Source organism: Siphateles boraxobius, unplaced genomic scaffold (assembly GCF_051911475.1).
Source record: "Siphateles boraxobius isolate OS27281-9 unplaced genomic scaffold, OSU_SipBor_1 111, whole genome shotgun sequence".
NCBI classification, from domain to species: Eukaryota; Metazoa; Chordata; class Actinopteri; order Cypriniformes; family Leuciscidae; genus Siphateles; species Siphateles boraxobius.
The window spans coordinates 1,899,018-1,915,091 of record NW_027508713.1 but is presented as its reverse complement, the minus strand read 5'-3'; the positions used below and the strand labels follow the sequence as shown (position 1 = coordinate 1,915,091).

Here is a 16,074-nt window from a genome sequence, read left to right as displayed (position 1 = left end):
CGGTGGACCAATCACAGTAGTTTGGTGATGGAACAGACCAATCACAATCGTTTGGTGACGGTGCGAACCAATCACAGGTTTCCCCCCCCCGCCAGGATTTATTTGAAAACACATACTATATACTTTTTTTCGAAATCGAAATCTAGAATTCTTTGTGCATGACAAGACGCCATTTGACCGGTACGTACAAACAAAAGTTTTTAATGTCTGTGGTAAGTTATCTGTTCAGTATCGGTATTCTTATAACTTATATTAATGTTTCGACATATATTTGATCTATTTTAACAAAAGAGCGGGCTAGACCATTTGCAACTTTAATGTTTCTGGCTTCCCGGTGTCATCCGCTTCCAGTTACTGTACAAACACAGTCTGTTATGCTGCTTTATTGCAATATTTTAATTGTTATAATGGAATTATAATTTCATTATCATAAACACACTGATTTGTAGCAAAAATTTTTTTACTGCACTTTGTTGTTATTCTTCTAAGTTAGCCTACCTATTATATTAATGAATCGAAAGTTTCACATTAAAAGAAAATGGCTTACTTCCGCATTGCACAATAAGGTTGAGAGTTGGTAAATCATATTTATGACATAAGGAACCTATAGAAACATCCTTAGTCAGATCGTATCCTACATGGCAATTTCACAAAGTTACAACTTTTTCAATTCTTCCCACCAAACACGAACGATCCCAAACATCCCTGCAGGTAATTTTCTTTAGGTTATTATTATTATTTTATATATAACCTAACGAGGCGTTGTGTGAAGAGAATACGTTGGTTAGTTTGTATCTTTATTTATTTTTTTAATGTTTGTTATTTGGCACATATAAGAAATGTAGAATTGTGGTACAGTGTCAGTGATACAAGTTACAAAATCGTACATATTAAAGCATAAATAGGAAGTTTTGTGTTCTCGGATTATTTCTATTGATTAAATAATAGTTTAAAACAATAGGCCAACATGGTTTGTAGCAGGGGCGGTTCTAGGGTGAGTGGATATCAGAGAAATCCATGTATGTGTCAGGATACAAGGAATAAACTTTAAATAAAATGTTTTATATTTGTTTTTTTATTGTTTTTTTAACAAGGTAAATCTGTCTGGCTTATTAAAATTAAAAGCCACAATGTCACACAGAGTTAAACTGAAACATTAATCCACCCTCATCAACAAAAATGCAATAATGCATTCCAAAGTGTAAGAATGCCAAACATTACAAGATGCAATTTACAAACAAGCACAGGTCAAGTTCAACATCAGGTCAAGTTCAACATCAGGTCAAGGGTCAAGTTCAACATCAGGTCAAGGGTCAAGTTCAACATCAGGTCAAGGGTCAAGTTCAACATCAGGTCAAGGGTCAAGTTCAACATCAGGTCAAGTTCAACATCAGGTCAATTGCAATGCAATAGCATTGCTGACTCATCTGAGACATGGTAAAAAATAGCAAGCTCAGCTCTATTATTGTTTTAATAAATGGCCTTCACTTAACAACATGATTTTTGTGAGAATAGATAAAAAGAGGTGACTATAAAGAATCTCTATAATAACACAAAAAAAATCTTCACGCATTCTTCAAGCACAATACATTTTATAGGCTACCTTATTTTTACTTTATACATATACACTCACATACATAATATACACACAAACGCTTAAAGCCAAGTATAATTATAAACACATGGCTCTATACACTTATATTTTTGAAGGAGCACTTGAACATGCATTTTACACAGCACTTACAATTTGCATAAATAATCGTATATATGAGACTAATGTATCAAATTTGGAAGACAGAAATATGAAATATTGAAAAAATTAGAATGGTACTTTGCCACTAGATGGCGGCAAGCCACTGCCTTCATGAGTGAGTCGGTTTATTCAATCGATTCATTTAAAACGGATGATTCATTTAGAAAAAAAAGTAAGAAATGTTTTTTGAATGGCGGGGTCAGTGAATCGTTTACAAGCAAATTCATTCGGTAAACACCGTGATGCTTTGTTTGAAACCATTTTCGTTAGCGAAATATTTTCTTTACTTTTATTATCTTTTTAATTGAGTTGTTGCCCTGACACAGGTCATGTTAAGCAAACATATAACGCTCTAAAAATGCTCGTGTGTGTGAGTTCATGTGTCCTATAGACTGCTGCGCAACCATTAACTGTTAGACGATCAAAATGTAAATCAGACACAATTTAAAACCAAATAAGAAATATGACACTATGATTAAAAGTTACAGATACCAGCTGAAGCTGTTTTATCTTATTTTAGTGCTGGCTGGGGGTGTTTTACTTTCTTTTTTTGAAGAATTTTGATATATCCATTTTACTAACTTACAGATCAACAAACCGCCTGGCTCCAAAATATCTAATTTCATTGGCTGGGTGATCGTACAGACGCCGAACTTCTCATCGATGGTTGGCCAGTTCACATGTCAGTCAGAAGCACTAGCCTGAGTGGGCGGTTCTTGTCGGTTGTGAATGACGTATATTAAGGGACACTGTAGATGTGAGAGTCGAGAGATAGACATTTAATTAATTAAATTCTAATAAAAATGCATGGTAATAAAAAAATTTGAACAACAAACTGCCCACCCCTAGCACCGCCCCTGGTTTGTAGTATCCTGATTACTGACCTGATCACTTATACTACAGTATCAACAATTGAAGCGGATCAAAAACTTTAATGAACTTTTTGGATCCACTTCAAATGTTGACTACTGTAAATGGGACGCAGAGTTTGAGGCGAGTAAAAATAACGACGTCCTTCATTTGTGTGTTACTGATTGCATGTGGAGGTGAATAGAATATAATAAAGACACTTGTGTGAGTGTGATGCTTATATTTACATTGTTAGTTTAATGAATAATACAGGACATGTTTTAGAATGAGCTGCTGTAATGGGACACAGAACACACTTCTGCTGTTTGACCAGAAGATGGCAGTAAATGAAACCTGTTGGAAAGTAATAACCTCATAAATTTTAAATTGAAGGGATCATTGCTTAAAGTGCCATTAAGCATTGCTTTAGTTTAGTTTCCATGTGTTTAGAGTGTAATTACTTAGTCTTTTTCTCTTTGTCCTGCTGAAGTGAATCCGTGAAGGAATATGGCGTCTGTTGAGGAGCTGCTCTTGAACTCACTGATGGATCTTCTACAAGATGACCTGAAGCTGTTTCAGTGGCACTTAAGAAAGAATCATGAGTGTATTTCAAAGTCTGAAATGGAGAACGCAGATCGTTTAAAAACAGTGGACAAGATGGTGGCGTGTTTTGGACAAGAAGAAGCTGTGAAGATCACAGTGAACATCCTGAGGAAGGTCAACCAGAATCATCTGGCCGAACAGCTAGAGAACGAACACAAGAAAGGTAAACAAACACACTCACTCACTCACTCTCAAAAACACATTCACTCTATTCTGGATTTAATGTGTATTATTACTCTACAGTGTCTCATCCTGAGAGAAACAACAGCGATACACACACAACCGGGTGAGTCTGACTAATAGTTCAATGTTCTCTTCACAACAACAAAAATACATCCAAGTTAATATGATATCATCATCTTGATATTGCAATTTTACAGTACAAATTAGCCCACTTTCTGTAAACGTAGTTATTTAATGTTTTTTTTCACCTTTAAAACACTGATGTATAATACATGTGAGGAATACTTCAGCTTATTGATAGAGAATATAGCTTTCATGTTGACAAGAAAACAGAAGCAGAAAAAAAAATACTGTCACACCTGCCAATGGTGAGTGTTTTTAAAGCTGCAGTCCGTAACTTTTTTGGGTTAAAAATGAATAAAGACATAAAGAATAAACACATAAAGAAGAGTCTCGGCTAGTAGACTGCGAGTGTGAGGATGTTGAGCTGGAGATTTATAGCCTTTTCTCACAGCACTTGTAAGTTTATTGTCAATTTGGAAGGTTTAAAACGACAATCACCAACTGGAGATTCACCCGCTGTAAAATGCAAAAGACTTCGGAGTGACTACAGAAAGAAAAGAGACTGCAACCGGCCCGTGCGGAAACAAGGATAATATCGGAAGGGCATTAAATGTAATCACGCAATGCGGATGTTGTTAATATTAACAATTTGAGTATAATTAGTATAATGATAAGCGATCGTTAGATTTAATCAGCTTGATTTACTGCAATGCTTGTTTCCCTTAGTTTGTCAGAACAAAAGTGGATGTTACTTGTTCAGACGACATTTTCTGGTTAAATTCTTATGTTGGTCATACTTCCCATAAGTAGAAGCGGCGGCGACTGAAAGCCGCACATTCGCCTCAAAACACCGGATTCATCCGCGAAGCTGATCACTCCCTGAATAACTGCAGTTGCAGATTTCGAACAGAGATGGCGACAGAGGAAAAACTACGGACTGCAGCTTTAAAACATTTACACGCCATGTATTTTTCCTGCCTGTCATGAAATGCTTAAATTTGCTTATTTTTCAGGTGTATCATATACTTGCTAGTTTCCTGTTTGTCTCACTTTTTCTTTCTGCTTCTATCTGTGCTACAGGTTCTCTGAGAAACATCTGGAGAAAGGCGAGCCGTGTCTGAATAGTGATGCAGATAAAGCAAGATATTTTGATAAGCATTGGTCAGAAATCATTCAGGGGGTTACAAATGCCCAGATCATTGCAGATAAACTGTGTCAGCAGAAACTACTTCATGAGGAACAATATTCAGAAATCACACAGAGTTTAACCAGTCAGGAGAGCATGAGAGAGATCTGTAACATTATACGCAAACACAGAGATCCTGTGAAAGCTAAATTCATCTCAGTTCTTCAGGAAGAGAAGCTTTACCACTTTTGAACATTGGTCAGCTCAAGCTGCATGTGTTTAAAGTCCCTGTAAAGGCAATTCTTAAAAAAAAATTCTAAGCACATTATAAATGTTAGAAATGTATTGCTAAAACATATTTAAAAAGACTGTGAACTGTGAAGTTCTGAATTGTGGAGTAAGACCGTTAAACAGTTTTACACCATTGCTATTTTCCGGATTTTTTGAGCGGGTCTAAAACTGGGCTCGGTGAGGCACTGGAGCCCCTGAGCTCCTGGACACGCCCCTACTTGATGACGCACTGGAGCCCCTGAGCTCCTGGACACGCCCCTACTTGATGACGCACTGGAGCCCCTGAGCTCCTGGACACGCCCCTACTTGATGACGCACTGGAGCCCCTGAAGCTCCTGGACACGCCCCTACTTGATGACGCACTGGAGCCCCTGAGCTCCTGGACACACCCCTACTTGATGACGCACTGGAGCCCCTGAGCTCCTGGACACGCCCCTACTTGATGACGCACTGGAGCCCCTGAGCTCCTGAACACGCCCCTACTTGATGACGCACTGGAGCCCCTGAGCTCCTGGACACGCCCCTACTTGATGACGCACTGGAGCCCCTGAGCTCCTGGACACGCCCCTACTTGATGACGCACTGGAGCCCCTGAGCTCCTGGACACGCCCCTACTTGATGACGCACTGGAGCCCCTGAGCTCCTGGACACGCCCCTACTTGATGACGCACTGGAGCCCCTGAGCTCCTGGACACGCCCCTACTTGATGACGCACTGGAGCCCCTGAGCTCCTGGACACGCCCCTACTTGATGACGCACTGGAGCCCCTGAGCTCCTGAACACGCCCCTACTTGATGACGCACTGGAGCCCCTGAGCTCCTGGACACGCCCCTACTTGATGACGCACTGGAGCCCCTGAGCTCCTGGACACGCCCCTACTTGATGACGCACTGGAGCCCCTGAGCTCCTGGACACGCCCCTACTTGATGACGCACTGGAGCCCCTGAGCTCCTGGACACGCCCCTACTTGATGACGCACTGGAGCCCCTGAGCTCCTGGACACGCCCCTACTTGATGACGCACTGGAGCCCCTGAGCTCCTGGACACACCCCTACCTGATGACGCACTGGAGCCCCTGAGCTCCTGGACACACCCCTACTTGATGACGCACTGGAGCCCCTGAGCTCCTGGACACGCCCCTACTTGATGACGCACTGGAGCCCCTGAGCTCCTGGACACGCCCCTACTTGATGACGCACTGGAGCCCCTGAGCTCCTGGACACGCCCCTACTTGATGACGCACTGGAGCCCCTGAGCTCCTGGACACGCCCCTACTTTATGACGCACTGGAGCCCCTGAGCTCCTGGACACGCCCCTACTTGATGACGCACTGGAGCCCCTGAGCTCCTGGACACACCCCTACCTGATGACGCACTGGAGCCCCTGAGCTCCTGGACACACCCCTACTTGATGACGCACTGGAGCCCCTGAGCTCCTGGACACGCCCCTACTTGATGACGCACTGGAGCCCCTGAGCTCCTGGACACGCCCCTACTTGATGACGCACTGGAGCCCCTGAGCTCCTGGACACGCCCCTACTTGATGACGCACTGGAGCCCCTGAGCTCCTGGACACGCCCCTACTTGATGACGCACTGGAGCCCCTGAACTCCTGGACACGCCCCTACTTGATGACGCAGTGGAGCCCCTGAGCTCCTGGACACGCCCCAACTTGATGACGCACTGGAGCCCCTGAACTCCTGGACACGCCCCTACTTGATGACGCACTGGAGCCCCTGAGCTCCTGTACACGCCCCTACTTGATGACGCACTGGAGCCCCTGAGCTCCTGGACACGCCCCTACTTGATGACGCACTGGAGCCCCTGAGCTCCTGGACACGCCCCTACTTGATGACGCACTGGAGCCCCTGAGCTCCTGGACACGCCCCTACTTGATGACGCACTGGAGCCCCTGAGCTCCTGGACACGCCCCTACTTGATGACGCACTGGAGCCCCTGAACTCCTGGACACGCCCCTAATTGATGACGCACTGAGGCCAATGAGGCAGGCCCCTCCCCTAACAATATAAATAGAGCACATTCACATCAGTTTGGCGCTCAATCGTGAGCTGAGGATCACAGCTAACACCCGCCTCTGTAGTGATCATTTTACACGGGATAGTTTTATAAACTTTCGTCGGAGACAACTGGGATTCACTGATAATCCGCCATTACTGGTGAATGGACTATCTCCCGCCTCTTCCTTCATCCTCCCGCCGCGCCACCAACTGGTGCAATCGTCGGCAGTGCGTGCCCACCAAGCGGCAACCTCCCTGTCTCTCTCTTGAAACCAACACGGAAGTGAATTAAACTGGAATTCATCGCCTGGCCGCTTGAGGCTGGGAGCAAAAGTGAGTCAAATCTGTATCTCCCCCATGTTAAAATGCCCAACTTTACCACAGAAACAAATATGTTTACAGCCTGGTGTCTTAAGTTGTTTTGGTCTATACAGCTAATTTTGCCCTTCTTGACAACTGTGAGGGGGGCACATTTTTTTATAACTCATCCGTTTAAATTATATTAAGCCTTAAAATGCTGCATAATCAAGGGTGCGGCCACTTGAGTGACAGGTGGATTGCCGCTGCTGTTAGCCGTTTGTCTGCTCTCTGTTAGCCGTCATGTCAGCTGATTCCAGCTGCTGAACTCGCCATCTCTGCCGTGTTTGTACTTTTTTCCGGATTATTTAATACAATTTAATACACGCCTTATACCTTCGCCCACGCCGTTGTCGAGTATCGAAAGACCAGCGCTGTTCTTCAGTTGTTTTCCTATGTGAACATGCACTCATTGATGTCTGACAATTTCATTGCTTTTTGGAGTTAAGATTTAAAAACGTCTAAGATATAGAGGCCACACTCGTTCACATTCGTTGATCTTACGGAACAGACTTAACTTTTTAGTGTTCAATAAAAAGTACCGTCAGATGAAATCCTGCAGGTGTCAGTGCTTTCTCTCCATCCCTTAAATTTCTAGTGCATTACTTGAACTTTAGGTAATATCTATCAGAATTTGAAATGGACTGAATAAAGCTCTCTACGAACTTGACGTGCGATGCCACGCTGACTGACATGTATGCGCATTTATCACTGTCACACACACGCTCAGAGCAAATATTGTAAGTTGCTGCATGATAATACATTCTATTATTATATCTAGCAGAATAATAATGCATCACAATACACATAGTCTCACGTTTAGTTATGTCACTCTTTTAACTATATATTACTCAACTCCACCCACGTCCCGCCTTTTTGCCCATTTTCATTTATCCGGGAGTGACGCGCTTCCAAGATGGTGACGGCCGACTCCGCCCACTTTAGGCTTCAAAAACGCTGTTCAGAAACCTACGGGTGACGTCACGGACACTACGTCCATATTTCTTTACAGTCTATGGTGCCCACCAATGAGTGTAAGTTGCCTTGTGTGGTGTGCTTATGTTATACAGTAATTATAGTAGGTAGTCCGCAGTAACTGACGGCAGCTTTACCGCGAGTGGGCGTGGTTTCAGCGCAGCCAGCGTTCGAGAGCAGAGACTACTGCTCATTTTTTCAAGATTTTGATAGCTTATTTTATGTACTTGCCGGCTTTTTTTATTATTCAAATTTGGCTGGGTGGCTAATAACACATTTTTCTGTTGTGTGACAAACTCAGAACACATACTTAATTTTGACTTTACAGGGACTTTAAAACTGCTGAACACAAACTGAAGACTTTTCTAGTGATGATTCAGGGAAAATATTGCTTTAACCAAATATACATGGCAGCTTTGACTATCTTCCAAAATATTAATTCATACTAACATTACAAAGAAATCAGATAAATGTGTATTTTTTTGTTTTTACTAACCAAATGACTTTGTAAAATTTCAATAAATTCCATAATTGAAAGCATTATGTCTGTTTGCTGATGTGTTAGAATGAAAATTCACGACTGTTTTCTAAAAATGACATGTATTCACCCATAGTGAAAATGACTACAGTTGATCTTAAAGATTGCAAAATATCTTATTTTTTGTTCCACAGAAGAAAGAAAGTCATACAGGTTTGAAATGACATGAGGGTGAGTAAATGATGACCATGTTCATTTAAGGTGAACTGTCCGCGTTACTTGATAATGTGATGATGTTACTAAACACATGTAAATAACATGTCAATAAACACTGACATCATCTCACACTGAACTCTCATTTGAATGGATTATTCATTACCGTTTATATTGGTTTTTGATAAACTGACATTCTCATGTATGTCAGGTAAAGCACAGAGCTGTATGATAAAATATTTATTTCGCAGTTCTTGACTTCTCTGATTCTAATTAATCACATCATCACTAAAATATATTCATAGTGCTATATTAGAGATTTGGTTAATTTTAAGAGGTTTTTATCTCCAGGTGCTTCTTACAGCCAATCAGAGGTGCCGGTCTAGGTCACGAGCGGAAGTTGTGTTTCACGCGCTTAAAGGATGAGTTCACCTCAAAATGAAAATTTCCTAATAATTTACTCTCCCCAATGCCATCCAAGATATCCATGTCTTTCTTTCCTCGGTGGAAGAGAAAATAAGTTTTTTGAGGAAAACATTTCTGGATTTTTCTTCGAATAATGGACTTCAATGACAACCAGCGTTTTGAAGTCCAAATCAATGCAGTTTCAAAGGTTTTTGAAGTGCTTCAACGGCTGTGCACGATCGCAGCTGTGGAGGGGCTTATCTTGCGGATATATACATATATATATATATATATATATATATATATATATATATATATATATATATACTTTTTAACTACAATTGTTCTGATTGAGCTGATCTGCAACGCGCCGGGAACTACGTCATCACGTTTAAAGGTCACGCTCGAAAAAAAAAAAAACTTGAAAAAAAAATATCTGGATCACTTCCCCTATAAATTTGAGATCAGTGTTCCCTCAACCTCCTAAACCTGTACCTTCAGTCTCTAGGCGTCGCTGTTTCAAAATGCTAAAATGCTAGTGTTGATCTTAGTGTGTTGTACCTGCTGATCCAGTGCATTCTGCTGTTTTTGGGGGAATTTAAGCCTATCTCTCTGTCGTTGCTCGCTGAGGTTGTAAGCCACATGAAACCTACCTACTGTGTTTTAGGGTGCTTCCACACCTGGATCGATTTGTTTTGTTCCGGAACAGATCTGAAACAGAATACTTTGTTCCGAATCAATTTAATATGTCACTCTGTTCACACCACACTGTTGTAAAGCGGTCCAAATCGCGCACCCTTCCAGGGCTTTCCTTACGTCACTACCTCATGCGTGCAGGTCGCGCATTCCATTGTGGGACATCGCCATGACAACAGTAGCCTAACACAAAATGAATCGCGGGTTGACTTGGTGCTACGAAGAGGTTAAATGCCTCATAGATATTTGGTCGGAAGAACACATCTCCCGGATGTTGGACACTACACACAAAAACACCGAAGTGTACAAGAAGATCAGCTATAAAATGAAAGAGAGGGGTTATGAACGGTCCGTCGAGCAGTGCGAAAGGCGAAAAAACTCCGACAGCAGTACATAAAGGTACGAGACCACCTTGCCAAAAGTTCGTGGGTCGGTTGTGTTCTCACTACAATCGAACCGCTCCAGGGTTCGTATGGAACCGAGCCGAGACCGCCTCGGTTGTTTTGTTCCGATTCAGAGTGTGATTGTTGTGTTCACATATGACCAAACAAACCGGGCCAAAAGGGAAACGCCCCTTTGTTTCGGAACCACGTCTCCAATCGATCCAGGTGTGAAAGCACCCTTAGATATTGTTCCTGCCTCGATGTTCAAGGAGATTTTTAGCACTCTTGGGTCGAGTTTACTTATGTTTTTTAATTTTTGTCTCAGTTCTGGCTCTGTTCCGGATGCTTTTAAACATGCCGTGGTTAGACCCCCACCTAAAAAAAACAATCTTGATCCTAATGTGGTGTTTAATTTTAGACCAGTCTAACATCTGCCCTTTCTTTCGAAGGTGTTGGGAAAACTTGTTTTTAATCAGTTACAAGCCTTTCTACAACAGAACTCAGTGCTATAACGTGATCTAAAACCAGATCGAAATTTCTCAAACACTGAGTCGGCACTGCTAAGGGTTCACAATGAGATCCTACTGTATTAGTGCTTCTGGACCTAACAGCAGCTTTTGATACAGTGGACCATGCAGTCCTTCTCGCACGCCTTGAGCATTGTGTAGGCATTCAAGGCTCTGCACTTAAATGGTTTAGCTCCTATTTGACAAATAGGAGTTTCTCTGTCACAATGGGTGATTTCTCCTCATCGTCTGCTCCTCTACTGCGGTGTGCCCCAGGGTTCGATTCTCGGCCCCACCCTGTTCTCTTTATATATGTTGCCGTTAGGGGCTATAATAAACAAGCATAATCTGTCATTTCATTGTTATGCAGATGATCTGCAAATGTATCTGCCTATGAAAACTAATGACAATATTGCATTAAATCGTCTGCAAAATGTCATTGATGATATTAAGTTGTGGCTTTCTCGGAACTTTCTTAATTTGAACGAAGATAAAACTGAATGCATTATCTTCAATACAAAATGCAGGTCAATCAGTCCAGCTTTAAGTCTGGGAGCTTTGACTTCGTGTGTCAGGCAAACTGTCAGAAATTTTGGCGTGACTTTTGATTGCGGCATGAAATTTGATAAACAGATTAGCAATGTGGATAAAACGAGCTTCTTCCAACTTCGTCTCTTGACTAAAGTTAAGCCTTTTCTTAACAGACATGATCTAGAAAAGGCTTTACATACCTTTATTAGTTCAAGGCTTGATTATTGCAATGCTCTTTATGTTGGTCTGAATCAAAAAATCTCTTTCACGTCTCTTCAGCTGCTCACTTTTTAACAAGTACACCTAGAAGTGCACACATCACTCCAGTTCGATTTACTCTACACCGGCTTCCGGTGCGTTTTAGGATTGATTTTAAGATTTTATTGTTTGTCTTTAAAGCTGTGAATGGGCTAGCCCCTGAATACTTGTCTGAGCCTCTAACTCTGGATGGTCAAAATCGGTTGCTGCGTTCTTCTGATCAACAGAGGTCCCGAAGTCGAGGTACAAACAGTGGGGCGATAGGCCCTTCGCTGTTGCTGGCCCTAAACTCTGGAACAAGCTCCCCCCGACATTCGTACTATAACGGATGTTGTACTTTTTAAAACAAAACTTAAAACTTATTTGTTTAGAATGGCATTTTAACATGCAAGTAGTGGTGCAATCATTTTTCTGATGATTTTTAGTAACCATATCTAGCTTACTGGGTCTTTTATGCTTCATGCTTTTGTTTTCTTTTTTCTCTGTTTTTATTTGAATGTTGTGTTGTTTATTTGTACCTGATGTGAAGCACTTTGGACACCTGGTGGCTGCTATAAAGTGCTATATAAATAAAGATTGATTGATTGGTTGGTTTAGGTTTTAAAAGATTTAAACACCCAGGATACGCACATGTAAGGACCATTTTAAACAATAATATCACACAAAGACATAAATATGTCATTCAACATAGAATACAATTTGAACTATCCTCCTTCGCACGGTCGAGTGGGGCGGTACTTCCGCCGGCGCCCGCGACATCAAGCGTGACCTTTCAACGTGATTCTGTAGTTCCCGGCGCGTTGCAGATCAATCCGAACAGTTGTAGTTAAAAAGTAAGTATATTTATATTTTTTTTAGAAAATGACCTATCGTTTCGCTAGATAAGCCCCTCCTCCTCAGCTGTGATCGTGCACAGCCGTTGAAGCACTTCAAAGATCTTTGAAACTGCATTAATTTGGACTTCAAAACGCTGGTTGTCACTGAAGTCCATTATTCGAAGAAAAATCCAGAAATGTTTTCCTCAAAAAAATGATTTTCTCTTCCACTGAGGAGAGAAAGACATGGATATCTTGGATGGCATTGGGGAGAGTAAATTATTAGGACATTTTCATTTTGAGGTGAACTAATCCTTTAAATTAACAGTCAATTAGACGCTGCTTTTCTAATTCACTCGTGCGTTTCTTCTGTGAGGTAGCAGTCAGCTTTGGGGTTTTGTTTGAATTTTGCTTTGAGTTAATAACATCAGGTTCTCTAGAGACTATAAGATGGTGAGTGGTGTTAATAAATCTGGTCACATTTGCTGGATTTGCGGTTTAATTCGTCTTTGATTACCAGTGAAGAGCAGGAACGCGAACGTTCGTGAGAGGTTGTTGTTGATTTAATTTGTGTTTGAGCATTTTTAATAAACTTTTATTTTATTGTATAAACGTAATTTATTTTTGCTCCAGTTTAAGACCACTGCTACTTTGGTTTAGGTTCACCAGAGTCAGATGCATTTGATGTCAATTTCTGCCTTTGCCATAACAATTTTGCACCTGTTTATGTGATTATGATTGTACTAATGATGTGTTTTTATTCGGATCAAATAGAAGAAACGTTTAATCTATAAAGATATTGCAAAGACCTTGTTTTTCTTATGTTCATTTACTGCTTTATATATTTTTTTAAAATTATAACATATTTATAACTAATGCTTGAATATGATTGTAATTTATGTTATGTAATATATTATTTCGTTTTTAAATGGACACCTGCTTTCATTTATTTTTTTATGTGCGATCAGCTTTATTTCTGATTGTTAACATTTTTATGCCATTTAAATCTTTATTATTTAATTTTCGTCATTGACCAAAACATTTCACTCAACCAGTGTCTCACTGCTTTTCCTTTTTCAGTTGTCAGATCAATCAGAATGGAAAATGCTGTTTAGACTGCAAAAGGAAAAAGACAATTAAGGTTTATTAGGCAATTAGGCATAATAACACTATAAACAATCTTAAATAACAAATTAACAGTGAAATACTGGCAGCAGAGGTGACAGTGTAAGAATTGATAAATTAGGAAATTCCAGACAGTCTGTTTCGGGGGTGACCAGACACTGAGAGGACAAAAGGACCTCTCTGGAGATTACCATTTGAACTGACCTTCATGCACCATTGAGACGAAAGTCTCACCTCCGAACCAACTTCATCTACATCTCCCCTCACCCCCACCTGAATGCACCCAAGAAAATGTAGTTTTAATGTGAATGATTATCACAGAGTATTTTCATGTTTAGTATTATTTAAAATGTCTCGGTACGACTGGTACAAATGTCTCATTCCCAAAGAAGTAAAACCAAAAGGTAACAAAGTTCTTAGGAAGTTTAGAAATATCTTCCACACCCTCCAATACTGGAGGATATGTCTTTGAGTTAACACATTCGACTATTTGACTGAATGCTAATTTTCCACTGCTAGCAAATGGTGACTTACAGGTAAATTTCCACTGTGAATGATGTTTAGATTTGAAATTAGGTCTGGGTATATAATGAAACGCAGCGAGAGCTCAGGGCCTTTTCTATATCTGAGATCGGCCCGTGAGGCTGAGAGTTGCGAGACTCTCAGCCTCACGCATTTCTTGTCGGGTAAACTTTTTCCCCTTTGTTCTAGAACATTTGATGGTTTGCATTGATTATCTTTCAATTGATTATGGAATTGTAATAATACATTTACCTGACATAATAAATTGTTATATTTGATTATTCTAACAGACTTTGACTTTATTTTCATTGGAGTTAAAAGGAATAGTCAAACATTAACATATATTTAATGATGCACAGATATCATTGAAAAACCTTTTCATTTTATGGAGTCAGATGAAACGAGTTAATACATAAGATAAAATGTATTGCATTTAACCAAAAATACTTTGCCACGAGAAAAGACCGTAACACGCAGAGACCTTCACCGCTAATTCGAATACCGCCATTGGATCGAGTTAGACGGCCTTACAAAGTGGTGACCTCGACGTGATCTCGCATCACAAGCGAGCAACGTCTTATCCAGCAAAGTATTGGGATTTTGAAATCAACTTGAGGTTTGAACATCTTCTCTTTCTTACGCCGTTATGGTAAGTCAACTTTTTCTGCCCTTTTTTAGAAGTGTTGAGAAAATGTTGTTTGCATTGTTACGGATCGGAAAGCCATTTGTTTAGTCCGGAACTGAAACACGTGAGGACGTGATAGTGGCGGCGCAGATGAAGAAAGAAACCCCTTGTTAATAGATTTTAAAGATATCCTTGTTTGCCTACGCAACGAGAAACGAAACCTAAAATTTGAAAACATCTTCCAAATTATATTCTATTATTCGATTAAGATCTGTAAATTTGAGCCTCAAGATTTAAACTCAGCATGTTTTCTCCATTGTTGCATGGCCTTGTTGAAACAAACGAGCAACACGTGATTAAAAATGAGCAAACAACAGAAAGAAAATTCTAAGTTTGTAAACAATCGGAAAACATGTGATTTTATATAAATAGGCAAGTCGATGCATTTGTTTATGAAAAGCAAATTTGGGAAAAAACAGGATTACATTATGATCACAGGTTAAAATTTAGATTTCAAGGCTAAGCTAAATGCTATGACCATGCGTCAGATTCCAAAGCTAAGCTAAATGCTATGACCATGTGTCTCCCAAAGATGATTAACAGGATATGGGACTAAAAAGCTTAGTTTTTATTTTTGGATTTGTAATTGTACTTAACACATTGTGCTCATAGAACACACTTTATGGTTGTTTGTGCTACTATATGTGCACATAGGCTAGTTTATTCTTTGAAACACATGATTGCTTAACTGTAAGTGTTGGATGTAGCACTTAGGTTAAGGCTGTAGATGCCATGCATTCTAGGCCATGTATCTTGTGTAAACTGTGTAAACGTGTCTATGAGAAATTTGTTTGCCTCCTTATACAGGAGCATAGGATTGCCATGTGGTTACAATGTGTTTTCACAGTGCATTTGAAATCTACAAAAGAGAAACAACAAACGCGCATCTCATTAATCCTGAAACAAAAACCCTTTCACGTTTGAACTAATTCTGGATTGCTCTGAAATTATTTTTCAAAATAGATTACCGGATTCGTATATTTCCACAAGTTTGCGCCAGACATTAGTGATGACTAATACTGAATATCAGATTCAAGTGTACTTGAATGAGGGGAACGAGTTATTTCCGTCCAGAATCAGCAAAATTCTGTTTGATCAACCTGGATTCGGGTGCGTTCCATAACCTCTGTTCTAATTTAATGTTCTATTAGATCATGACCTCTACTAATTGAAACAATTAATTTAAGTTCCTGAGGTGGCATTCAAGGGGGCTATTCAAGTGTCTGTTATTGTGTACGTG

At 40.5% G+C, this 16,074-nt stretch overlaps 1 protein-coding gene across 1 annotated transcript; it reads left to right on the top strand.

Moving 5' to 3' along the window:
* The first annotated feature begins 93 nt into the window (after nucleotides 1-93).
* On the top strand, nucleotides 94-8,757 carry LOC143706584 (apoptosis-associated speck-like protein containing a CARD). Its single transcript, XM_077198642.1, has 4 exons — nucleotides 94-180; nucleotides 3,093-3,368; nucleotides 3,449-3,491; nucleotides 4,532-8,757. Exons 2-4 carry the CDS (start codon nucleotides 3,110-3,112, stop codon nucleotides 4,827-4,829), a joined length of 600 nt encoding a protein of 199 aa, XP_077054757.1. The 5' UTR covers nucleotides 94-180; nucleotides 3,093-3,109; the 3' UTR covers nucleotides 4,830-8,757.
* Nucleotides 8,758-16,074: the final 7,317 nt, after the last annotated feature.

Bases quoted from the DNA above. Each gene is read 5' to 3' on its own strand.
- LOC143706584 (XM_077198642.1), top strand. From the start codon at position 3,110: ATGGCGTCTGTTGAGGAGCTGCTCTTGAACTCACTGATGGATCTTCTA. The intron at 3,369-3,448 runs GTAAACAAACAC...ATTACTCTACAG, and splicing joins AGAGAACGAACACAAGAAAG to TGTCTCATCCTGAGAGAAAC. The intron at 3,492-4,531 runs GTGAGTCTGACT...TCTGTGCTACAG, and splicing joins AGCGATACACACACAACCGG to GTTCTCTGAGAAACATCTGG.